The sequence below is a fragment of the Mirounga angustirostris genome, unplaced genomic scaffold, assembly GCF_029215605.1.
Source record: "Mirounga angustirostris isolate CCGP_5_RB_7025 unplaced genomic scaffold, mMirAng1.0.hap1 SCAF_1, whole genome shotgun sequence".
NCBI classification, from domain to species: domain Eukaryota; kingdom Metazoa; phylum Chordata; class Mammalia; order Carnivora; family Phocidae; genus Mirounga; species Mirounga angustirostris.
In genome coordinates this window covers 88,708,204-88,735,984 of record NW_026991709.1, presented here as the reverse complement: position 1 = coordinate 88,735,984, position 27,781 = coordinate 88,708,204, and the positions used below count along the sequence as shown (strand labels likewise).

At 34.7% G+C, this 27,781-nt stretch overlaps 1 protein-coding gene across 1 annotated transcript in view; it reads left to right on the top strand.

Moving 5' to 3' along the window:
* The window catches only part of NAALADL2 (N-acetylated alpha-linked acidic dipeptidase like 2), a 1,210,813-nt gene extending 1,186,422 nt beyond the window's left edge, over positions 1–24,391 (top strand). The window contains exon 16 of the mRNA XM_064590309.1: positions 23,210–24,391. Coding sequence (XP_064446379.1) covers positions 23,210–23,408 — 199 coding nt within the window. The 3' untranslated portion in view covers positions 23,409–24,391. The remainder of the gene's footprint in view (positions 1–23,209) is intronic.
* Positions 24,392–27,781: the final 3,390 nt, after the last annotated feature.

Genomic DNA, 27,781 nt, shown 5'->3' with positions numbered 1-27,781 from the left:
AAGAGGAAGAGATGTCGTGTCCTATTTTCATTTTATTCTTGCTTTTGCTTCCTTCTCGTGTCACGGACACTCTAGCAAGGCTTCTTCACCCTGGTAGTGACAGTTCACTTTAGTAGCAGCAGTTAATTCTCATCTGCACTTTTTCCAGCGTAAATTAAACCAGTCTCAATCCTCATCAGTGAAAGCAGCACCAACGGTCTAGAAGCCCTTCCTCATAGGCCTGGATCCGAGTTTCACAGGTTCCCACCCCAGAGCTCAAAGACATTAATAATAGTTGAGCAGTGACCTCTGTTCAGAGTCTGAGTTTCGGCTTCATAGGACACCTCCTTGAGGTTTTAAGATTGGATAATTCCAACCTTTCTGCCTCCTTGGGATTAGTGGCCCCTTCTTACTCTTGCAACCTCTGTGGTAGTTTAGTGTTTCCTCTATTCTTATAATCCACTACAGATATAAAATGTCTTTAAAAATAACTGTCAAAGTTAAAAGTAATATATCCTGAGAAAGAAACAGAGTTGCCGTTATTCAGAAGAGTGATTTTGGTTTTTGTTTTCTTCATCTGGGTAAGGATCTAGGCAGAATCATGGGGAGGTGGTAATTCAGTAGGATCTTACAAATTAGTAGACTGGTCTATAAGAGATGGGAATGGAAGCATGGAAGGGAATTTCTCAAGAAAACATTTCTAAAAGGTATCAGTTTGTTTCTCAAAGTATGCGTATGTAATAATATGTAGCATTCTCTTGTCCAGTGAGAGTCATGGAAGTTGTGCATTCTCGTGTAATATTACAAAGCCCTCAAAGACTGTTGAGTCATTTGTCCCAATGACCAAATAACTGTAGATGATCTGCCGCTGCAAATTAGAAAAATGGGTGAATAGTTCCGTGTTTTGTTGTTTATCTTGTTTACTACTGCTTTTATTAGTACTTCTAATTGATGTCATTGTGCTGAGCTGCTGGAACCTGCTGGTGACTGCCTCAGTTATTCAGTATTACTCCACCTCCCTTCATAGACAGTCTTTTGCATCTTGTGATGGTTACTTATTCATCCAGACGCTATTATAGCTTACTTTAGCTTGATTGTTATGTTCTAGAAGCATGATCTCAGAGTAAGTAAAAATATTACTATACATAAATAATCATCTCTAGCTGAGCTTTCCCTTTCTTGTACAGGAGAGTGTACTTTTTGACTTTTCACGTAGTTCAGGGGTATTCCTCTTACACTGATAATCAGAAAAAAAGTTTACTAAGAGACCTTTGAGACCTAAATATTGTAGACTTACTAGGCTGGTATCTAAGTTTCTCTAAAATGAACCTACATTATAAGATCATAAATAATAGAACTGAAGATAAACATTAGCTACTTGGCACTGACTGAAAAGTGATGTGTTAACATAAGTGAATTTTGTCTTAAGGTTGACTGAATTTGAGGCAATGAGGCCAGCTATATATCTCCCTTTCCCCCAGGTAACATATGTGGTTTATTGTGTCCACATAGTCTTTTTTCAGAGATTGTAAATTATATTATTTATGGACTCTTGATGATCAAAACACAGTTGGAGCTTGAAGGTCAAGGCAGAAAACTACATCCTAAATTCTTATTTATCGATGATGCATGGTGCACATAGCAGCACACTTTGTGCTGCTACAATGAAAGATCTGTCAACATTTTGAACATACACCATTATTTCAGGCTTTGATAATGTGGTCATTTATCCTTACTCTTTCTTGAATTATGTGATGCAAGCCCTCAGCTGTGGGAAGACATCTTTAAATTCTTTCAATAAGATTATACGACATTTATTTCTTTTGGGGATTTTTTTGTTATTAAAATACTAAATAAAACTTAAGATAAGCTACCTTTAAGCAGTCTTGTAACTCAAAAACAACACCTATTTATCCTGGCCACATATTTTTTACCCCCAACTGCCTGACTTATATGGATGTTATGAAACGAACTGTTACTTCAGATTTCAGTTGTTACTTATATTTGTTTTAAAAGAAAACCTTGGAATATTTTTTTTAGTAATCATTTTTTAAAATGTCTGCCTTCTTCCTAATCTGTTTTCAGCTATTTATATAGAGCTTAATAATACAGTAAAGTAGAGATAAGTTTGACTCATTGGTTTGTTCATAGGGAAACAAAAATATCGTGAATAAAGTTTAAAAAAGTCTCAAATAATTAGCTGTTTAATTTAAAAATAGTTTGTAATTATGTAATCTGAACTTCTAGGTCTATGCTATTCAGTATGGTCGCCACTAGCAACATGAGAGTACTGGTAACTTGAAATATAGTTAGTCCACGTTGAGATATTAGAAGTATAAAATACACACTGGATTTTAAGACTTACTACAAGGGGCACCTGGGTGGCTCAGTCGTTAAGCGTCTGCCTTCGGCTCAGGTCATGATCCCAGGGTCCTGGGATCGAGTCCCACATCGGGCTCCTTGCTCAGTGGGAAGCCTGCTTCTCCCTCTCCCACTCCCCCTGTTTGTGCTCCCTCTCTCACTGTCTCTCTCTCTCTCTCTGTCAAATAAATAAATAAAATCTTTAAAAAAAAAAAGACTTACTACAAAAAAAATAAGAATGAAGTGCAAAATATCACATCAGTAACTTTTATATGGTTTCATGTTGAAATGATAATATTGAGTTCGGTAAATATAGTAAAATTAATTCACCTGTTTTTTTCTTAGTTTAATAGAGCTAAATTAAAAATTACATATGTAACTCATATTATATTCTATAGATCAATAGATGTTCCCAAGGATCCTACATCTTTTCTTGTAGATGAAACACTCCACCCATTTGAATTGACTCACAGCAGTATAGTCTTATAAAACTTCCAAGAGAGTAATAAGCACCCCCCCTTTTTAAAGAAATTCTCTCACCCCACCCCTCAACCACGGTGGTGATTCTGTTGGTGGTATCTGTGATGGTGGATGACAAATATAGGGTAAAGAAAATTTTAAAAGAAAAGTTAAATATCGGAGACCATAGGAGTAAATGAAGTATTAATCAAAACAAAACTCAAAAACTCTCAAAATATTTTAGTTAAATATAAATCTACTCATCTGTAATGCTGAATAAGATAGAACAAAAGAATATTTTGTTTATCCTTGAACAATGTAAATATATTTTAGGTGAAATTACTTGCAGTAATATTAATATTTAGATTACTCAAAATTCACCTTGTACCTACTTAACTTTGAAAACTGTAATCTGATTTTTCTAGAGTCTCACTAAAACAAGCTGGCTATTTGCTTCATTCATTAATTCATTAATTCATTTATGTACCTATTCTGATCTGGGCATATGCTTAGAACTAGATGATTCAAAGATAAAATATTTTCTCTTTCCATCCTCTTTAGAAGGTTCTTTCATATTCCTCTGCTAATTTGCAACATCTGTTAGCCTGAATTCATCCAAGTCTCCACTTGCCATGAAATTGCTCTGGATACCACATCAGAAAGAATCACATGCACCTACGGCGCCTGGGTGGCTCAGTTGGTTAAGCGACTGCCTTCGGGTCAGGTCATGATCCTGGAGTCCCGGGATCGAGTCCCGCATCGGGCTCCCTGCTCAGCAGGGAGTCTGCTTCTCCCTCTGATCCTCCCCCCTCTCATGCTCTCTCTATCTCATTCTCTCTCTTAAGTAAATAAATAAATAAATAAATAAATAAATAAATAAATAAAAATAAAAAAGAATCACATGCACCTAACCCCAGTGTGTTATGCAAGGATGTCACGAAGGTCGATTGAGAAGTACCAAGGTGCCAGCACCATGGGAGGCCCTGTGGACTGGGAGAGCTTCAGCAGTGTGTGGGCAGGATATTTCCATACCTGGAGTTCTTAGTGAACAGTAGCAAGTAAATGCTAGATTGCTTTAACTGAACTAGCACATCCACTTCCAATGCTTTTGTTCATCCCTTAATTATTCCTTACTATATAAATCTTTTTTTCCCTCTCCTTTCTAAGATAAAATGATGACTTCCAAACCTTGCCAAAGCTAACCTGGTCACCTTTAGTTTTGATCTCTTCTTCTCTTACGCTCCTAGCTTTGATCCATCAGTTTTCCCAAATCTCTCAACCTCATATTCTGCACATTTTTAATTAATCTTGGTTGCTGCAGTGATGTCTACCCCCTCCTTTGAAAACCTACTCTCAAGACATACCTTAAAACAGATAAAAAGTCCTCCAATCAACTCTTCTGTACTCCCAAGCTTGCCTGTCTCCATTTATTGGCACATTTTCTCAAAGGTTTGCTTCCTTGTTGCCTGCGTCACCATTTATTCTTTAATCCTGTCACATGGGCTTCTCCCCCTACCATTCTAATCTGTTATTTCTTCCATATCACCAATACTTCTACACAAAAAAATGCAATCTTTTTTTTTTTTTCCGGTCCTTATTAGTTTGGATCTCTCTATTGGACTCTTTTGGAAATGATTTCATCCTAACAGTGGACACAACTTTTAGTTGTCTTAGTCTCCTCATTATATCTTCAATTGCTTACTTTATCTGAGCAGATTTTTTCTTCAATTTACCTGTTGTATTCCCTTTAAATTAAGAAGCAGTTATCCAAAAATCTACAGATTAGACTTTCATATCAATTTTACTTCAGGTAAATTCTTTGAAAGCTTTTATGTTACAAGTCTCTAAATGATTAAAATCTCAATTGGGTGATGTTTCTTTTTTTTTCTTTCTTTTCTTGTATCAAAAGAAGCAGGCATTTAATAGAGATACAATAGGTAAGAAGGGAAGAGAGAGATTATGAAGCACATATACAATGGTTTTATCTTTTTTATTTCTTGCTTGATTTTAGAACAATATCCTTATTATGCTCTAAAAATACCTGCTGGTTCAAGATGATGTTGTTACATTAAGAGAGACACAGATTTTAATTGTTTAGGGTGGGAAGAGATGTGTTTAGTATCACTGATCAACTCCTTCTTTTGTTAGAAAACATCCTCAGGCAAGTATCTCTGACCATCTAAGTTGATTTTGAAAGGGAATCATTGTCATTACATACGGAAAAACAGTTATTTGCTGTTTTCCTATTGATGAAGCTGTAAGCTATAGTGAAGTGGGGTTTGCAACACTGGCAGGCTGGCAAAAGTTTATTTTGTTATTTCCTTTGGAAGTTTTATCTATATACCTGTCATCCATGAGTTTCAAGTATAGTACTTTTTGGAATATGTTTTTATTTTTTTGTTTATTTTTTTTAAAGATTTTATTTATTTATTTGACAGAGAGAGACACAGTGAGAGAGGGAACACAAGCAGGGGGAGTGGAGAGGGAGAAGCAGGCTTCCCACTGAGCAGGGAGCCCAACACGGGGCTCCATCCCAGGAGCCTGGGATCATGACCTGAGCTGAAGGCAGCCGCTTAACTGACTGAGCCACCCAGGAGCCCCTGGAATATGTTTTTAATAGAAGTCGGAAAACAGAAACAGATATTCAAATTAAAACCCTTTCAATCATGTACATTTCTAAATCTTGGCTCTCCTACTTAAAGGTAGTGTGGCATTGGGCAAGCCAATCTTTGTGTCCATTTTCTTTCTCTATAAAATGGATATATTAATGTTACCTATTGCATTAAATTGTTTTGAGGATTAAATGAGTTAAAATATGTAAAATGCTTAGAATATTGCTAAATATATTATAGGGAAAAGAAGAAAAAAATTTTTTTTCTTTACCTTTCTAGGTTCTCTGACTAGGAAATTAGACTGACAAAAGACTGATTAGTGAGAGAAAAAACAAACAGACTTTATTAAGATGTGAAGCACACATGCACAGTAGAGAAACTCAGTGATGAGTAACTCGAAGGAGGGGTTAGAATGTGGGCTTATATAGAATCTTAACGAAGAACAATAAATTTGTAAAGAAGTAACAAGACCCTCAAATAAAAGGGTCTTAGGCTCCCAAGGACAACAAACTGTATAGGAAGGTAATAAGGGGGAAAAACTAATAGATGACCAGAGTTGTTTTAGTAAGGTTTGTTATACATATTCCTCTTGGTGCTGTCTCTGGGCTGATAAGAATCTAGATTCATCTCCAGTGATTGAGAGTTTGGAGAGGATAGAGAACTTTTCTGTGTCTATAGTTTCTCAATTATCTTCAGCTCAAAATAATTCTTATTCCAAAGTGGCATGTTTTAGGATGACAGATTCTTTTTTTTTTTTAAGATTTTATTTATTTATTTGACAGAGACAGCGAGAGCAGGAACACAAGCAGGGGGAGTGGGAGAGGGAGAAGCAGGGTTCCTGCCGAGCAGGGAGCCCGATGTGGGGCTCGATCCCAGGACCCTGGGATCATGACCTGAGCTGAAGGCAGACGCTTAACGACTGAGCCACCCAGGTGCCCCAGGATGACAGATTCTGATGCCTTATAATATATTAAATGCTCAACAAATATTAGCAATTGTTATTACTACCATTATTGATTTATGTAGTCAAATTTATTCCATATCTACTTGTTAGAAACATGGATAAATACACAATGAACAAGAAACTGTTCTTGAATTCTGCCTAAGGACAGACATGTATCCATCAAAGAGTAACAATGGTGTGTGATGAGTGCTGTGATAAAACCATTAACCACATGCCATGGTTGCACCAAGAAGAAATCAACAAAGTTTAGCCTGGGGTTCTTGGCAAAACATGAGTAGTTGGGGTCCTCTCTGAAATTCATCAAATTCATGTTCTAGTTCCTCCAGACCATAAGAAACCTGTCCCCTCATTAGTACCTCTCATAGCCAGTAGCTGGATCTCTTCCCATACTCCAAGTCAGAAGATACGAAATTCTTATTCATTAATTTACCATGATCCTTTAAAAATGACAAAGAGCCTGCTTTTATTAGTTTACCAATGTACCAAGGTACATTTCCCATAATAGTTTAAAATAATGTTTAATAACATGTATTTTCACAAACGTGTGTATATATGTCCGTGTGTGTGTCATCCCTATCAGCTAATTATTCTGACCTGCATACATGTTGTAAAATAATCTTCCTCTTTCAAATATATTTACTGCAAAAAAAGCAGCGCTAGGAAAGTAGAGTGATTATAACAAAAGTGAATGGGTGGCATTTTCGATAGTTAAAGGTATGGTCAAATATAAAAAGGCAAGTGGTTTTCTTGGTACAGACTCTTCCATGGGGTGATATATATCTTGGTAAACCCTTACAGTGGTCTTTCCCTTGTTCCCTGAAAGTTCCTTGTGGATGAACTCTTTCCTGGGCAGGAGAAATCATCTGGTGATCTCACAGTTGTATGATACTAAGGACAAAGTCAGTTGAGAATTAAGAGGGGTGAGGGAGGAGAAACCCAGAAATGTCAAGTAATAGTAGCTACCACTTAAAAAATATTTACTGTATACACCAGGCACTAGCTAAGCACTTTACATGTTTTAGCTCATTTAATTTTTTATAATAATTGCAAGTAATAACTGTAAGTAATATACCCTATTTTACCAATGAAGAAGGAGAATTTCAGGGAATTAAATATGTTTAATGAGCTACAAATCCTGGAGCTAAGAAGTGGTAATGGGTCAAGAAGCTTAGTGTTGTGGGAAAGAGCATGGATTTTAGACTCAGATAGGCATGGTTTTTATATTGACCATTTAGTATTTCCTTCATATTTTTCCATTTCTCCTTATTGTTGTAATTACTTTTTGAATGTGATACCTATTTTCTTTTTTTTTTTTTAAGATTTTATTTATTTGACAGAGAGAGACACAGCGAGAGAGGGAACACAAGCAGGGGGAGTGGGAGAGGGAGAAGCAGGCTTCCCGCCAAGCAGGGAGCCCGATGTGGGCTCGATCCCAGGACCCTGGGATCATGACCTGAGCCGAAGGCAGACACTTAACGACTGAGCCACCCAGGCACCCCACCTATTTTCTTTTCAAACGTTACCCTTTTTAGTTTATCCTTCCTCCCTCAGCAAGGCAAAGATCACAGTGGGTCCTTTATAGCATTGAGCATATCCAGGTGACCTCATAGTATGAAATCAAGTAGGATGATGATAAGTAGTATAATTAGTATGTCTGTAAAGAAAGTCCTATTTTGATAAAGTAATTATAATGAGAATTAAAGTTGGGAAAAATGGGAAGAAGTGTTAGTAATTTGAGAATAGATACCAAGACGGGCTGCTATGAAATTGTTCTACAGCCTATAAATAATGTAGGGTTTTCTATTTTCACATAATTACTTTGGTGCCCATAAAACAATGTAAATAGCCCTTTATCTATTAGAATATAAAACATTTGTTCAGTTGCATTGTCTTTCATTCTTATTGATTTGTATTACTAATAAATGGAGTTTTTTGTAGTATAACAAAAAGCTTCCTATTCAATTATATGATTTAGGAAGAGGACATAAAATTTAGACTTTTTTCATCATAGTCCAGTGTGGGACAGATTACATACCAATCTCTCTCTTTCTTTCTCTGTATGCATGTATATTGTATATTTATATATGTATATACACACATATTTGCAAATATATATCTATTTATATATGTATAGAAATTTTTATATACATGTATTTATATATACACACATATGTGTACATACATGTATCTCAAAAATGTATAGACAAATTATATATACTTAAGTAGCAAGAAAGGAGAAGAAATGATTCCAAAATACTATCAGACATAAATTTTTTCCCGAATTGATGCTTTATGTGTTAATAAAACCATAGGAGTGCAGAGCTGGTATGGTTTATCTTCAAAGTCTTCATTTATTCACTGATGTTCAATAGTAGCAATAACAACTGATATCATTGTACCTCATCTCCATTTGGGAAAGGAATAACAATTTCCAAATTCCATTGAAAAGGAAAAGCAAAGTTTACCTGATTGTATGAGATCTCTTTTTAAATATGTAACATCAAAACTGTACAAGATTAAGACTAGACATGATTAAAAATATTCTGTGATGAATGTGTCTATATCACAATTATTTGATTTACTTACAGATTAAAAAATCATTATTTTTGCTCTTGTCATAGGTTTACCTTGTCTTTAGTTTCAACTGTTCGATAATCTTCATTATTTTTAATAGGTACATAAGAGATTCGTGTTGCCAGCATGCTTTGTTCTGATAAATAATTTTCTCTTTGCTTTGAAATAAGTAATTTGAATTTTATAGTTAACACTGATTTTTAAAGGATGAAATATCTGAAAATTCAGTTAAAAATTAAAATCTAAATAAAATTGCAGGGCGCTTGGGCGACTGTCTGTTGAGCAGCTAACTCTTGATCTTGGGTCAGGTCTGGATCTCACGGTTGTCGGTGTCAACCCTGCACTGGGTTCTGTGCTGGATATGGAGCCCACTTAAAAAAAAAATCAAAATACCTAAATAAAACTGGTTATGTACTTTTTGAAATTTATATCCTCTTCTAATTATTTCTCAAATTAGCAGAAATTATATATATACATATATATTTACACATTTATATACGTTTCCATTTACTTTTAATTGGATTTTTATGAGTGTTTCTAAAATAATGGAGAAAAAACTAGATCTACAGTATATTTTAATTCTAAGCTAGTAGCCATAGTATTAGTAGTTACTGCTATTTGGTTTTTTTTTGTTTGTTTGTTTGTTTGTTTTTAGTTTCTGCTATTTGGTCATAAGATAAATTTCTTGGAAACTATTGACATCTGACTCTATATAAGGTGAAGAATGATCAAATGTAATTAATTATGGAAAATAAAACAATATAAAGTTACATAATAGGCTATGATGTCCTTTTACATCTTTATCAGTCTATCAATTTTGGTATCTTTACATTTTAGACATGATCTCCAACATCTCTGAATTGTCTCTTTCTGAGGGGAAGGAGACAAAATATACAAAATTATTAGAAATTTATTTTACATTTTGAGGTCTTCTGAGCAAGAAAAACTGGTAGAATTCTCTAACTTCAGAGTTTTGCTTTGATTTAAATAGGTTATCCACATATGCAGAAGACAACAGCTCTGAAACGACTCACTCTTCTCCATTTAAAACTGTGGAATGGAGAGCACTTTTCTAATTCTTTTGTATCCCACGTAGTCCTTGCTGTTTCATAAATACTTCCTGAGTGAGCTCTCAAGGGAATTACTTTTCTTTGATGTCTATTATCTTCTACTCTAAAATTCTTCCTAGATTTTTCTTAGATATTATGAGATTAGTATGGCTGTTACCACATTCTTTCTCCTGTTTTTATCCAAAGGTAGATTTTCTTGGATCTGTCCTTATATAAATGTTAAAGATACTAAGATTCTATAACCTAACCATCACATATGATTTAATCATCTTAATGTAATTTATGGACTTGAACAATCCTCTTACAGATTGCCCAACATTTACATACTTTAGTCCCATTCTACCACTAGAGGTCTTTGCCTTTGTATGGCTCAGAATTCACTTAATGATATTTTCAGAATATTGGATTAATGTGTCTGCCAGAACATTTATTAAGTTTGGAACAAAATTTCAAGATGATTGGTATCTGGAATTCCAGTGCAAAGGACAGATTACTTTTCTTCCTCTCTATTTGGGGCCACAGTTCAAAGAGTTTAGTTAAGAACTGCATGCAATGTTTTTTGCATATATTAAATATTAGGATTCAAGAAAGAAGGTAGATATAGATTAATGTAACTGAACTCACCGAATAAAGTCAGTTACTTCAAAAACTAGTTTTTAGTTTTATTTTATTTATACCTTGCAAAAGAGCTAATATCTGTGAAAGTTATTTAAGAAAAATACATAAATGTTAATTGTTTTATTTAAATATAATTGATCAATAACAAATTGGACTATTGCTTAAAAAAACAGAAGTCCACAGTCTAGAGCACCTAGTAAAGGAAAAATTTAGAGAGAATTCAGTTAATTCAAATTCATAAACAGGAAAACTAGGGAAGTTAGAATATAAATTAAGAACAGATTACTGGAGTTGAATATATGTGAATTAGCAAAACCAAATTATTATGACTTTCTCCTTCCTTTGTGATAGCTTGGTTTATACATCCATTGATTACTTCAAGAAACCTATGCATTATTACCAAGAGAATGTGCTAAATATCATAAGTGAAGGAGGGTCTACAAATAAGAGTCTAAGTAATAACAGATCTCTTTTATTTCGGGGCCCAAAATGGTCACCAATCCATTGTCAACCTAGCATTTCAAGCCACGAGCACCAGTCTATGAGAAATGGAACTCAAAACGATACCTATTTGCCTTCCTATTTTTAGGAGTAAAGGTTTGATTAAATATTGTCTAAAAGGTACACATCCTTTTATCTAACATAATCAGAACCCATCAATGGGCAAATGATTGAAAGGCGTTTATTTTAACTGAAATATTTCACCAATCTTTGATATAGGACCAGGGACTTTTTTTGAGTACTGTTCTAAGAGTTGAAATTCTAGATTTACTTTCCTGTTTAAGCCACACTAAGGATGCATCATTTAAGATTTCCAGGTTGTCTCCTCATCTTGGAACAGGAAATAGTTGCTTGTAAAACAATTTGAGGGCAGATTTTTTTCCCCCTCTGTTGTCAGTATATTCCTCCCTTCCCTTTGTTAATAATCTCTTCAGTTATCTCTTCAAATATAATCCAACATTTTCATTTTATCAATTAAAATGTATGAGCCCAATGCATTCAGTTTTATTTTTATAGGAATAACTTTCTTTTACATTTAGTATGTTATTATTTACATAATGTTAATTACATGATGTAATTTTGTATATAATGGCACATGTCACTGGAATAAACATGTTTGGAAACAAAACAAGACCTCCTAGTAAAGGTAAACTCATTGGAGGGAATTGTTAAGGGTGTATGGGTATCTCCCAATTGGTTTAAGTAACAGAGTAGGAAAAATGCAGACTCCTCTAATGTATCTCAGACTCATTGCATCTGAATTTCTTCAGCAGATTTAAAATTTCCTCAGGTTATTCTTATACACATTCAATTTGATAACCACTGCTGGAATATTATAGAGCACTTGCTAGCTTTTAATAGAAGGGAGAAAAGTGCTATGCAGTAGAACAGCAATATAGAGGATAATTCTAAGAGAACCCTGTTGGAATATACTTTCCCTTTCCATCATTAGTGTAGTAGATATTTGTTAGGTTGACATTCTAAAATTTATTACTGCCTAATATCAGAACTTCTTTCCTATATGAGGGCAATTCCCTGTGAGCTTGGTAGGAAGCAACGCTTATCTCCCTCAACGGAAGTTGAATAGGTCCAGATAGTTTGTTCCAGAGTGAGGGGACAAGCATGTGACCTAAGTTAGCCAATTGGATGGTCTCTCCCAGGTCCTTAAATCTGAAATAAGTGACACAAAAATGTAAGGGCAATTCAAGATTATTCATGCTAGTTGCGGATCAAGACTCTGACAGTGGCAGAGTGAATGTTAAGAGACAGCAATGCTGCCATGGTAAAGGAATGTTCTCAGTGCAGTGGTGATGGTATCACTGTGTCAAATAGACATCAGTGTCATAAACTTGTTCCTATGGCAGAATCTTAGAAGTACTCTGTGATACTTAGCTTCTCTTGATTAGTGCCTGGGTCTCAATGTGTTTCATTACTTCTGTAAATTATAATATATATATAAATTATATATATATATTTATTTATTGTAAATGTGTGTGTGTATATATACACATACTTTTTAAATATTTTACTTAACACATTTATTTTCTCCAGTTTTATTGAAATGGAATTAACATACAATATTGTATTAGTTTAAGATGCACAACATAATTAATGCATTTATATATTACAAAACGATTACCACAATGACTTTAGTTTACATCCATCACCTCATATAGTTACAGATTTGTGTGTGTGTGTGTGATGAGAACTTTTAAGATCTGCCCTCTTAGAAACTTTCAATTATCCAATGTAATATTGTTAACTATAGTCACCATGCTGTATATTTCATCCCAACTTATTTACCTTATAACTGGAAGTTTATGGAATTTTGTACCTCTTGGTCACCTGCACCCTTTCCCCTCACCACTCCCTCAATCCCACCCTGCTTCTGGCAACCACCAATCCCTGTTCTGTTTCTATGCTTTTGGGGTTATTTTTTTGGATTCCACATATAAATGAGATTCTACAGTATACACATTTTTAATAAATTTATATTTTCTTAAATTATACATGATTAGTTTTGATTGGTGTCCAAATGCACATGGACTTTGATTTGGGTATCTGTGGACCATTTTCAACCCTGACACCCATGACTAAGAGTGCAAATGAATACATCTTCTTTTCGAGTTCCCTAAGCAAAGAATAGATATTTCTACTATTTATCCACAATGTGTATTTTTTTTACATCAACTTCAACATAATAGAAATTTGCCTATCCAGTACGTACATTTTGAAAACAATTAATAAGACTGCAAAATTAGGTGATTTTAGTTTTTTTTTTAATTTGCATAGTAAACTGTATATGGATCCATTTGTTTACAGGTACAAACCACAGCATTTTATTTCCTTATACTAGCAAAAATAGTTACAGACAGTAATACTCCTGTAAATTGTGAACAAATTTACACAGCTAAGGAATAGCACCAGAGTTCCTTTAAAACATTATTTTTTGTCACATTTACAAAGTGAATGTTTAGTAAGTTAACGTGTAACAATTCTGTAAAATATGAAAGGTAATCCTCCTACTTTTTTAGAGTAATTTTACGTCAAAACATTCATTCCTTCATTATATACCTCCAACCTTTGTGATCAACATTCATAGCTCAGATAGTCACTCTACTTAGTTTTTTTTCTAGCTAAAGTTAAACACTTTATTGTTCTGTTAATTTCTACATTTTCAAATCATCTCAAATAAAATACTTGTTATTTAGGAAGGCCATGCATTTTTTAGCTCAAGGAGGTTATTTTCAAACATCAACTAAATAAGTTATGTAAATCTTCAGGTTAAAAAATATCTATAGTTATTAAGGAAAATATGTATGTGTTTTTAATAACTATGTAATTAATAAGTATTGTATATCTGGATACATTTGATGGAAAGTAGCATAAAACCCTACACAAAGTAGTATCTTCACTCACATAATTGAAAGTCAAAGCAGATTTTAGGTTCAGCATCTCTATTATATGACCAGGGAATATGTTTCTGTCTCTCAGCTCTGCTTCCATGGTATCATGTCAAAGCTGATTTTCCTCCTGTTGGAAAAAGTGGATGTACCATTTTCAGATTTCATATCCATAACCCATACTATTCAAAAGCAGAAAAGGGATTAACTTTTAGTGGTCCTTTCAAAAAAGCAAGGAACCACTGCTCTTAAAGTCCTGCAGAAAGTCTCCCTTCAAATTCAATTCCCAACATATGCCCATTGTTGAAATAATCCATTTGATTAAGGAATTACCTTATGCTGAATTGATTAGGACTATGTTATCTGAGTCAATATTACGGTGATTGGAATCAAATGAGCCAAGTTTAACTGATACTATCAGGATCTACCCCTGGAGATTTTCCCACAAACCATAAGACATGTGGTGAAGACTGCATAGAATATTTATAGAAATTGTACTATATCCCCATAAAAAGTATATGACATAGATAAGATACACAAAAACATTTATAACAAAGCCAATATTTTCTAATAGTCTAAGATATATATGTATATATACACATATACATAAAATAAGGTGAAAAGTTTTGTAAAATATGAAATTAAATAATCTCATACCATAGAACGCATTCTAAATGCATTAAATAATAATTTATTCATTATGTGCTTAGCTTTCAACATAGACTGTAAACTCTTTTCTATCCTTGAGCGCCTAACACAGCAACTTACTCATATTAGATGTTAAATAAGGGCTGTTGAGTAGAAAAAGCAAAAAGATCAATATTGGCTCAATTACTTGCTTTGTTTAAATAGACACAGCCTAAATTATAAACCTTTGCCTTTAGAGTGAACTTTTCAAAACAAATAGTTCACATCCCTTTCACTATTGGAATAAAAAAAAATAAATGAAGAAAAACCTGAATTACTTATTTTGTTTGGTTTTGTGGTCTCAGCATTGCTGTTTACTAAAGGTAATGAAGGTAAGGAAAGAATAATGGAGAAAGGGAAAATGCAAATATTTGGAGTACAGATTAAAGGAAATGTATTGTTAAGTTAATTGACAAGAGTCTATAGGGCATTCAAATGAAATTGTCCTTGGAGGGTGCTGATGATAGAAACTCCCATACTAAGAGAAAATGACTTCTAAATAAGTTAAGAAAGAAAAGTCACCTAAATATTGAGGTCTAAGCCATTCATACAGGTGGAAGTAAGATGGAAAGAAAAAAACAGTGATGAAGTTAAAGACAAGAAAAAAATTATGTGAGTGTGGGAAAAAAGTGGTTAAATTCTGGAAGGTGCTAAGGATGTGTTAATCTTTGATTTCTCGGACCCCTTTTGATTCAGTGGGAAATTCTGGAGTGCAGAAATACAATTTTTCTTTATTGGTAAGCCATTAAGCACTGCACCATTCAAGGGAGTCTTCCTTGAATATCTTAAAAGATATCCTCTTCTCAGGGAACTTCTCTTGAGAAATAATATAGCTAGATGGACTGAGAAGTCTTGAGACATAGAATACAGTTGTTAAGTCATTCTACTGTTCTCTGCTTTCTTTTATATGTAATTTTAATGCAAACAGAAATATTTTTGTTCATTTCTTGGGCTGTACCTCAGCAAGATGATCCATATTAAAACAAAACAAAAAACAAACCAAAAAAACCAGTAAGCTATAACGATTAACTTATTTTTTGTTTAGTGGAAAAATCTCACCTGCTACTCCAAACAGATTTTAAAACTTCGAACAGATGAACACAGGTATCCTAATTTTGTAATGCATACATCATGGGGACTGTTTCGCATGATTTTTCAACAGTGTCTTCCAAACGCAGCTAGTCACTTAAAAAACTGTCAAATCCACAGCATACATTGTACTCTGTCAATGTTAATAAGAGAGAATAGAGACCTGATTCCTATAGCAACATTAACCTTTCCCTTCCCACAGGGAAGTAAAACACTACAACTCATATCAATCATTTATTGCCCCATTGAAAATCACCCCCAAATTTAGTAGCTTAAAACTACTATTTATTTTGTCTGTAATTCTTCAGTATGGCCACCTAGGCTGGACTCAGCTGGGTGATTCTCCTGATCTGGGCCAGGCTGGGTATCTCTCGCCTGTGTTTATGTCTGCAACCAGTGCTTTGGCTACCAACTTGGCTGGGGGCTAGATAGTATAGGAGGGCCTCACTCAGCTGAACAGCTCCTCTCTATGTGTTCTCTTTTTTTCCAGCAGGCTAACAGGATCATTCACATGGTGGTTTGGCAGGATTCCAGAGAAAGAGAGGGAGCATGCAAGACCTTCTAAGGCATAGGCTCACCACAGAAGCCACATTCTACTGGTCAAAGCAAATATTAAGGCCAAACCAGAATAAGTAGGCAAGGGAATAGACTCCATTTGTTGATGGATTGGAGCTACAGTCATATTTTGAGGAGGCTTGCATAGAAGGAGAGGAATAATGACAGCCATTTTTGTAAACTATCTACACGTGTTATTTCATTCTCAGTTGTCTGCGGAGTGAGTTTCTGGCTTGGCAATATCACAATGGTCTTAATTCTCATTCTGCTCTTGCAAGTATAGACCAAATTCAAATTTAGTTGAAAAGATATGTGTACTATAAGTAGTGCAGCCGTGTATTTTGTGAATTGTCATGGACATAGTATCCAAGTCAAATGGTCTTTCCTAATGTTGATATACCTACAGCAGTCCACTGTTAACTATGGAGTACAGTTAGTATAATCCTTAAAAGTAGCCACAACTGTAAATATTGAGCTGGCTTTTTGTCTCTGCATGCAGCATGTATGCCTAATCAGTTTTGAAAGACATGGTTTATTATTTACTGTGATTTCATTTCAGAGTTTCTCAACATGAAGTATAATGAATGTTAACTCAAGTTTAAGATGGGTGGCATCCTATGCCCATTTCTTAATATAAGAAGGAACATTTGAAAGAGAGTCATCATTTCCATCATTAATTTGCTAATTCACACACAAGGAAATGACTCATGAAGACTTTAGCTCACTTTGTTTCAAAATTCATTTTCTTCAGTTTTCCTTTGCCTAAGCTGAATGGGAAAGATTTGTCAGTTGAGTAAAGATGCTTCATCTCCTTCACTGATGCTGTGGGAGTTATTAATTAGGTTTCTGAGTTTGGCACTGCTCTTTCCTGGTCGCCATGATGTGTCGTTGAAACAGACCCATTAAGATGAGTGATGTGTGTTGTAATTTCATTAGTGTCATCAATAATGTATTACACTTTCCTTTTAGTAGTCTCTTTGTGTTGTGTGTGGGTCAGGATGACTGTATGAATTACATTTTAAGATCCAAATTGTTACAGATGAGGGAAGATAGGCATGAGGGTGGAATTAATGTTATTTTAAGCACGATAACTACAAAAATGATTTCAATTAAATAATATTTTAATTAGGTCTGATGTCTCTACATGCCATACTGAGATACATGTTGTGTGTATGCAAATAGGATGGTGATTTATTGAATTAATAACACAGTCCATTCTCTCTACAAGGAAACTTTCTGAACTGGACTACACAGGTGTATATAAGAGCAGGAATGGTTCGTTAAGGTATATAATTCCTTGTGATTGTAAAAGGCAGACTCTTGACATGGAAACTCTTCAAGTGTATTTTCTTACTTTCTTTCCACCCTACTTTCCTGCCAGACATGAGTCTTTTGACTGGCTATTTGCCAATTCCCAGTCTACCCTACGCTGAAAAATATGACCCATCACTGAGAAAGCAAGACATATTTGAGTACTCTGATATAGTATATATTGTTGAAATCTTTTAACTCCATTTACTGAGGTTTAATGCTGATGACATAAATGGGAATACAAAGAGCTTTTGGCTTAGAAGCTGCCATCAGAATCATTGATCTAATTTGAAATATTTTCAAAGGCAAGAATAATTTGCATATTAAAAAATGGTACAGTAGTTTTGCCCTCCAAGGATGATCCTGGAGTACTTAAAGTTAATGATTGAATATGAAAGAAAGTTCTCAGAACTAAGAAATGTATGGAAATGTATGTGATGAAATGTAAAAACATGGCTGGGTTTTGATTTTTGTCTTCCATTCAAATATTAAAACTGAAATACTATGAGGGTACTTTTTTGAAAAAGGGCTCCAAATACAGAAATTTATTTTATATAAGTAGGAAGCTAAATGGTACACATTTAGTACACAAAAGAAAGATAGGAAAAGATGAGCTACTTCTGGAAATCAGTAGGAGAAATTTTTCTTCTCATGAAAATTTAAAGATATTTTTGTTATCCCTAATTTGTTTATAAGATAAAGCAATCTATCCAGGTAAAAAAAAAAAAAAAAACTTCTATCACAATAAAGATCAACTAACTTAAGTTATACCAGCAGCTCCCTAAAATGAAAGTTTTCTCTTACATTATGATGAAAGAATCTGGTCACTTATCTTCAAGTAGAATCTTAATATCTGTAGTTTTATGCTGATTTGTATCCCGTTTGGGTAGAAATGGATATGAGTGTTTATCTTACATAATAGCTTGCCACAGCTTACTACTTGAAATATGTAGCATATGGAAAATGTGTTTAGCTCCTTGTGGAATTTCACAAACCAAAAAAGGATCCATTTCTATTCACATGGCTTGTTTACAGTCATTATAAAAGTATGTTACTGTGTTGCTTACCACTTAGAAAAAGCAAATATTGGCGCACTGTAGACTCTATTGCATTGGTCTTTAAGAAGTATATGTATTGCTTTCCCGTTTAAAAAAAAGAGAGATTATATTTCTTGTGTTTTAGACCTAAACATTCTTTTAAGGATCTATTTTTAGTCTTCGACCTTATCACTCTTCTAGATACTTTATAGTAGTTATGCTGAAATTTTACATATATATATTAGAGATTGTGCTCATGCTTAAATGAATTATCATTGAGGGATTAATCTTGTAACCTTTTATGAGCATGTTTTATTAATATCTTATCATTAAATTTAATATTAATAATATTTAACATTTAATAACCATAGAATGTGTATGTAGGAATATATTTTGTGCCAGTGGGTTTTGAAAATGTGCAAAGGTCACTATACTAGTATAAAAATTATTAAACATGCTCCCCATAATATATTAATTGCACTCATTCAGTTCATTTAAGAGGCAGTTCTGGATAACCAAGATTATAATACTTTTGTTTGTCAGCATGCTTAACAATATGCCTTCCAGGAATGGAAGTATTTGGTATAGCTTTTCAAAATATCTGTTGCACTCTTACATTCTGGAAATATATTTCCCGAGAAATGATTTATAATTAAACAGAAAACTGATAAAGTAGAAGGAGAGAATTTAAAACTATAACTATTATACTAATTTAGTTATTCTTATTGGTAAAGCAGTATATGTTGTCTATAAAAGAGTACCTTTTAATTGATTGAATAATTAAAGTATATTTTAAACTGTTTTTATCTTCAAAAGATCTTAATTATTAAATCATTTACCTTTCATATATATATATTTGTTTGTTTGTTTAAATGGCTCACTATGAATTTAAACATTTGGTAGGTATCCTGACACTAAAAATCCACTCTTTTTTTAAAAATGGCAATTGAAAAAGATTATGTAAAGATGAAAAAAATAACTTTTATATAGGCTATGTCAGGTAGGAGAATACATGTGACTATCTGAAGCAGTTTTATCTCCATTTGGAAAAATTCCATGGTGGTATCAAGGTTCCTCTGTATTATTTGGTTTCTTTTATTTCCCACCCCCCCTTAATGATGCAAAACGAGTAAAAATATTTAGGGAAATTGTCTTTAGGTATTTCACTAATTCTCACTATTTTAAGTTATTTTAATAAAATCAAAACTTATACATAGAAACATGTACATACGGATACTGTACATATGTACATGTATAATGGCTTGCACGATTACATTAGCATGGTTGAATGGCTACTTCTGACAATCCCTTTAATTTTATGAACACTATGGGAATGGCAGAAGGGAAATCTCTATTCTAAAAAGAGTGTTCTAATTATGGAAACAGATCCCAATTTTTGGATCGGAGTACAACTTATGACCAGAGAATTGTACATGATCCACTTGCTACTCCATTTGGAAGATGTTTTTCTCCCTCCCATATTCAGGGAATATATGTTTCCTAATACAAGTTTTATACCTGAATTCAAGAATATTTGGAATCTAGAGAATACCTTTCTTGCTCTGGGGTTTACTAGTTTACTAGTTTACTCATAGGCACAAAAATCAAGAATATTAGATCATTAGCGATAGTTCTCATTTTAGATGATCTTTTTTGAAAATTCATTGAAATAGCCTCAGAGTTTAAAGATCTTCTGCCCTACTGCCACCCACTATGTACTTACTGTCAACTTAGATTTTTCTCCAAAGACAGAAATTTAAGACAGTTTTATTCTTAAATAGTTAATGCTTAAGATGCAAAATAAAATGGATTGATGTAATTTACACCAATATTATTGAGGATCTACTAAGTTCCCATCACTGAACTAAGCCTGATAAAAATTTAGGTAATTAAATCACCATGACTGAAGATCTCCTATGTTCACAACACTAAATGAGACCCGATAAAGAAGTAAACCTGGTGTGTAAAGCAATGATATCCTGGCATATCCTTTAAAATATAGGGTACAGGGTCCCACCACAGAGAAGGAAAGACCCTGAAAAGATGGGGAAGTCACTATCATCAGAGACCAGTTATATACATAAAGAAAAGAGATGACTTGCAGGATTCTGGTGTGAGTGATTAGGTAGATTCAGTACACCACAGAGTACAAAGTGGGAAGTTCAGGAGAAGCTGAGATAGAGGAGTTAGGATGAGATAGGAAACAAGAATTCAGAACTCTCTATAAATGGAGGTTAGTTTCAGGGAAGGTATAAATTAGTTAAATCTGTACCATAGCCCTCACTTCATCTTCTCAAAATTAACCATCACTGTGTAACTCACATCTTTGTCCCCTTTCATCTGGACTAAGTGGTTCTCCAGGCTTTGTATTACAAAGTGATCATGCCAAATAAAATCTCATAACCTTTCTCTTTTGCTTAAAACCTTTCACCGGTTTCTTATGTCTGTAAGAAAAAGTGTGATTTCCTCCACTTGGTATGGAAGGGCCGATAGGATGGCTGGGCTCCCTCTCCCAGCTCCGGTACAGCTGCCCTTGCTGGCCTTGCACATTGTTCATACAGAAACTCTGGTATTGATCCACTGGGCAGACCAAGCTATTCTATTTATATCTGCCTCTCTCATTAGACCATGGAATTTCAGTTAATTTGGGCTGGGAATAAGTTAAATGATGTAATAATCCATAGTTTTCTGCCAAAATGCATCTCTTTCTATCTATCAATGATAAAAGGGAGCACTTTAGATTTGCCCAAGGCCAAATTCTTCTTTCTAAGAAATTTGGATAAATTTCAGGGCACCATTTAATATACACTCCACACTTATGAGAAGATAGCATTCTAAATATCAAATATATACAAAAGAAGAGAGAATGTATAATGCATTCTATTATCCAATTTCAACAATTTTTAACTAATGGTCAATCTTGTTCCATCCATACTGTCCATGGCTCTACTCCCCTTTTTCTTCCCGGATGTTCTGAAGCAAAATCCTAGACATGATATAACCTTTCATTCGCAAATATTACTATATGTATTTCTAGAAAATAAGGACATTTTTGAAAACATACTGAAAATACCATCATCACACCTAAAATATTAACAATTCCTTAATATTAACAAATCTCCAATTAGTATTCAATTTTGCACTGCTTCTCATTCTTTAAACACTTTGAGTAAAAACCTGGTGAAGTCTCTACTTCATGACTGGTTGATATGTTTCTTTTGGTCTAAAGCAGTTGTCCATCAGGGGCAATTTTGCCCTGTAAGGGACAATTTTGGCAGTCTGGAGACATTTTTCATTTTCACAACTGCTATAGACTGAATGTTTGTATCCTCCCAAAATACATGAGTTAAAACCCTAACCCCAATGTGATGGTATTTGTAGGTGGGATCTTTGGGAGCTAATTAAGGTTAGATGAGTTCATGCAGGTGGGGCCCTCATATTGGGACAATTGCCCTCATAAAAAGAGGAGAAGAGGGGCGCCTGGGTGGCTCAGTCGTTAAGTGTCTGCCTTCAGCTCAGGTCATGATCCCAGGGTCCTGGGATCGAGCCCCACATTGGGCTCCCTGCTCAGTGGGGAGCCTGCTTCTCCCTCTCTCCCTCCCCCTGCTTGTGTTCCCTCTCTCGCTGTGTCTCTCTCTGTCAAATAAATAAATAAAATTAAAAAAAAAAAAAAAAGGAGAAGACACAGGATCTGTGTGTGTGTGTGTGTGTGCACCAGGCAAGGACTTGTGAGAACGGAAACAGGAAGAAGACTCCAACCAAGAGCCCAGCCGTGCTGGCACCTTGGTTTCAGACACCCAACCTCAGAACTGTGAGAAATAAACCTTTGTTGGTCAAGCCACACAGTGTATAGTATTCTGTTATAGCAGCCTGAATTCACCGACACAACTAAAGGGGAGTGCTGCTGGTATCTAGTGGCTAGAGGCCAGGGATACTGCTAAACATCCTGCAATGCATAGGACAGCTACACAATAAAGAATCACCCAGCTCCAAATGTCAAGAGCCCGAGGTTGACAAACCCTAGTCTGGAGGTTTTCCTTCACCTATATTTTATTGCTGTTATTTGTTGAATAAGCTGGATCATTTGTCCTACAGAGTTCCCCGCAGTTCACATTTGCTAATAACACATCGTTTTATCATTTAAGGTATTTCTCTGTCTCCTGTATTTATTGGCAATTAGATTTAGAAGCTTCATCAGATTCAGATTCAACTTTTTCAGCAAAACTACTTTATTCTGTTTCATAGATAGTATTGTACACTTCCATGAGGGGGCATGTAATGTCTAACGATCTCTCATCACTATGGGAAGCTTGATGACCAATGTCGTATCCATTAAATCATTAGAAGTTGAAAAAATGTTGATAAGTGTATTTTTATAATTTCTTCATTTACTGCAAATGTCACTGTTTCTTGGAAATAGTTATTACAATGTTCGATATGAAAAGACTATTGTGCCTAGGACATTTACACATTCCTTATTTCTTTTTAGAAATATACTGTACCACCTTGATGAGAAGACAAGCCAGTTTTCAATCCTCCTGGAGGCGCAGGAGCGCTGCAAGTTACTTGCCTCAAATGAGACCCTTCAAGAAGCCCTGTCAAAGGTGTTGAACAGCATTAATTCAGCTCAGGTTTACTTCAAAGCAGGACTTGATGTGTTCGAGAGTGTCTTGGTTGGAAAGAACTGAGAAAACTCTCAGCATTTTAAGAAGTTTGTTTACAATTCCTCAAGCAAAAGCTCTAATCTAACAGGATTTTCTGACATTGAAGACTTCCCCCCAGTGACTTTTTATACAAGTCTAAAGCTATTATGACATTGTGTTTTTAAATGTACATTTAAAAGAGCATTTTGCACATTTAATATTTTCTTATATCGACATCTCTGAATATGTCAAAGCAAGTTATTGAAATAATCCTTAAGATTTATCTATTAAAAAGAAATCTGCTGTATTTTTATATATATAAAATATGTGGGGGGAAAAGTTCCAAGAAGTTCTGGACAATCTTCACTCCTAGGGATAAAACATATAGGAACAGAAGTTATTCCCTATGTTACAGCTTTTAATGACCTAGTTTCTATAATAGATGTGGAGAGTTGATATGGTTTCAGATTAACTTCACTAGTAAGTATTCAATATGAAGAATCCAAGTATTCCGACTGACTGATTGGTCGACCAAAACCACTTTGAATGTTTCTATTTTATGAAATGAAGTGCCTGTTTGTCATACAACTAGATGTAGTAATACACTGGTTATGAAATTGTATTTTTTAAGTATTAATGAAAAAAAGAGCCATAAACATTCCAGGGGAATATCTCAAAGTAGTTGCACAGAGCAATTTAAATGCAAATTTTTTCCTAACAACTTATAAGGTGACTAGCTTTGAAACCCCTAATTTGCCTCAGTTGATTTTGTACAAATTTCAGGAGTGATATAAGTCTTATGAGGGAGAAAATATTTCTGATTTCTTCTTCTGTTGGTTCTGTTGGAAGCACTGAAACCCAGCTACTCTGAAATGAAAGCATTTTGCATCACTCTTCCTTCTTGTATCTTTTCTGAAACTCCTTCTTATAAGGCGGTTTTAACAGAATACCATGTAATCTCCACAGGAAAGTAGCAAAATGTCTCTTTGAAAACCCAAACTATCTTAAAAAGCATCGAATTGCTATTTCTGCCACTGACAAAAAGGACTTACAATGAAAGAAATAGTTGTTTGATCAATGAAAAACTTCTTAATTCTGTGAAGAAACTTTTGATATTTTTCCTTCTTTATGCTTCCTTGTGACTAAGATGAAAGTAGCAGATATTCATGCTTCTAATTTTATGCAGAAAATACAGTGTTACTATAAGAGTGTGTCTTCCCCACACTTCAATTCTTCTCTCATGTGGAAAATGAAGTTTTTCCTATTGACATTGTCATGAAATGGCCCGAGCATCCACTATTTCCCCCAAAGCCTAAAATTCTGTCTGTTAGGTGACAGTTTAAACTTTGAGCTTTACCCTTAGAAATGTGCTTCTGGTATTGAATAAAGCAATTCCCCTTAGGAAACATATCCTCAGTATATTTTATGTGCATCATCTCTACCTAACACAACACCCTCTGTAGCTACTCCACCAGAGCAACATTACAGCCAACGCTTGTGTGTCGGAGTCTCCAGTTTTTATGGATAAGCATAAACCTACTCTTAGTTTAAAGGAAAGCTACAGTTGAGGAGAAAGAATTAATCAGTATTGATTAATTGATTTATAAGGGTCAGCTGTTCCTATCATAAGTAATGTTGATATGCTCAAGGCAAAGAGGAGAATTGATGCAATTAGCTAGATAATTCGAACAGAAATCCATTTTCCTATGAATTGCTTGTGCACACATATTTTTAAGTGACCAATGAAGCTACCTTACAAATTTTTTAAAACCAATGTGCTTGTTTGAAAATATTTCCCATGTTGAGGAGTATCTACACGGAAAGGCTAAGAGGACCAGCCTCCTGCGTGCCGCCACATCAGTGCCCTCGTTCGCTCCGCAGAAATCAATAGCAGAACAGAGGTGAGAAGACACATACAAACACCATTTGTGGCCAAATAAGAGAATGCTTTCTGCCAAAGGATCTTCCATATTTAACCAAGCTTCAGTGTGTTCTTCCAGTTTTTCATTTAGAGTTGAAGTTAATTTAAAGCAAGCAACATTTTGGCATCGAAGCTGAATTTAAAGCAAGCAAAAACAAATAATTATTAGTTCAGTAGTTTATCATTTTAAAACAAAATCCTAAGGAAACTTACTCCCTTAGTCTGTAAGACTGTCGAAAGCACAAAATACATGTTTGTACTTTTTTGTCTAAAGATTGCGTACCTACGTAAACCACACTGCATAGATAAAAATCTCATATTATGTATTCTCCCTTCTAGATTATATGATATTTGCTATTTGAAAAAAAACTAAAGTTAACTATGTACTAGTGTGTTTTTATTAGTCTATTTAAGAGATTATGTGAAGAAAGTAAATTATAGTTAAAACAGATGTCCACTAAATCTATAGATGCTGCTTTAGATCTTTGACTGCAACAAACCTCTTAACTAGAACATCACTGCTATGGGGTTCCTCTAAATTTATATCATTTTATTTTTTTTCCCTAACAAATCCAAGTAAATAAAATCCTATGGAAGTTAATAACAACTGTTTTTGGTGAATTGATAGTAGGTTTAAACTGTTGTGGAGATATCTGGGTGCCTGGTGCTTCTCACAATCTGTACATAGAATGGCTCCAGGGCATAAAGAGTCACAAATGGTTATTCTCCCAAGAAAATGTGGCAGATGTTCGCCACTTAAATTTGGGTTCAGGAAGAGTATACGTGAGCTACTGCCCTTTGCGGAAAAGCAGAGGTTCTGTAAAAAAAAAGCGTAAGTGACATTCTGGTCTAAGCCCTAGGAAATTACCTTCAGCCAGAGAAAGAAAGCATTGTCACTCCGATCAGATGCAGTGAGTGAAGCCAAGGTGATTAGGAACATGGATATAGTCACAGGTTTAGTTAGAAAAAACACTAAACTAAAAAGCACTGGAATTTAATTTCTCTGCTTTCCCATGCAATACATTCAACTCTCTCCCTGAGGTGCTAGGGCTGCACATGACTTTTTCCAGTGCATTCTATGTAACTAGCCATTCAACCAGAGGCTATATGGGGTGGAATCACTGCTTTTAAGTAAGGGCTAGCTCATTCTCTAACTACACATGAAAAACAAAACTGTCTATCCCAGGGAACCCAGGAAAAGGACACCAAGACTGGGTACTTTGAGGAAATGGGGAGAGTCTTTACATGACAACAGAAGTCAGGAAGGAGGGCACTGAGTAAAGTGCTTTTCTGAGAGGACATTTTAGCTCTATATTAAATCAGCAATCTAAATCAGTGTTTCCCAAAATGTGGATTTGGAGGAGTGAGGCTTAGGAATACTCATCTTTAGCAAAATTGCCCAGATAATACTTAAGTACACTGAAATTTAAGAATTTCTAATCTACACTGATCCTGGCTCTTCAGAAAACATTACTTGGTAATATATACACATAAAATAAAAGTCACAATAACAGAAAGGACCTAAAACTTTGCTATTAATGGCACCATTAGAAAAAAAGAGAACCCATTGCGTCTCTCAAGAAAGGATGCAGACACAGCTAACATCTGTGCTTACTACATGTCAGGCAGTGTTACAGAATTTTTCACAGATGTGTTTCTTCTAATTGAACCACCACAATAACCGATTTTATTTTTTTTATTTTTATTTTTTAAATTAAAAAAAAATTTTAAGATTTTATTTATTTGCGAGAGAGACAATGAGAGACAGAGAGCGGGAGAGGGAGGAGGGTCAGAGGGAGAAGCAGACTCCCTGACGAGCAGGGAGCCAGATGTGGGACTTGATCCCGGGACTCCAGGATCATGACCTGAGCCAAAGGCAGTCGCTTAACCAACTGAGCCACCCAGGCGCCCGTCACAATAACCCATTTTAAAAATGAAGACATTTGGTTGAGCGACTTGTCCCAAATTCCACAACTAAAGAAAATGGCTGAGGTGTCTCCCTGCTGGGCTATCTGGTACGCAGTCCCGTGTTCCTCACACTGAGTGCTGCAGAAAACATCCAGAGAATCTTTTGGTTATAGAACATGATGCAACTGAAAATTTTAATGTATTTCTACACAACTGATCAGACTGTGTAGTCTGCCACTTTACTGGTTTAATTAAAGAGTTTGAAGAAACAAATTACATCGTTCCCCATGATGTTTGCCCACCCTAGCAATGGTGGGCGTGTGTAGATAAATTAGAAGCTATCTATAAAAGCATTAAGAATAAGTGTACCATTATAAAATATCATGGTACTAGATGAAACAACATAAAAAGATATGAGAAGCCACATATTTCACAATTGCCTCCTCAAAATATCTGTATAATTTCACTGAGGGAAAAAAAAAAGAGCAGGTGCTGGGATTTACAACCACGGTTTTGTATCATCCTTAAAGAGTCAGAAAAACTAATTGATTTTTTAAAATAAATATATATATATATATATATATATATA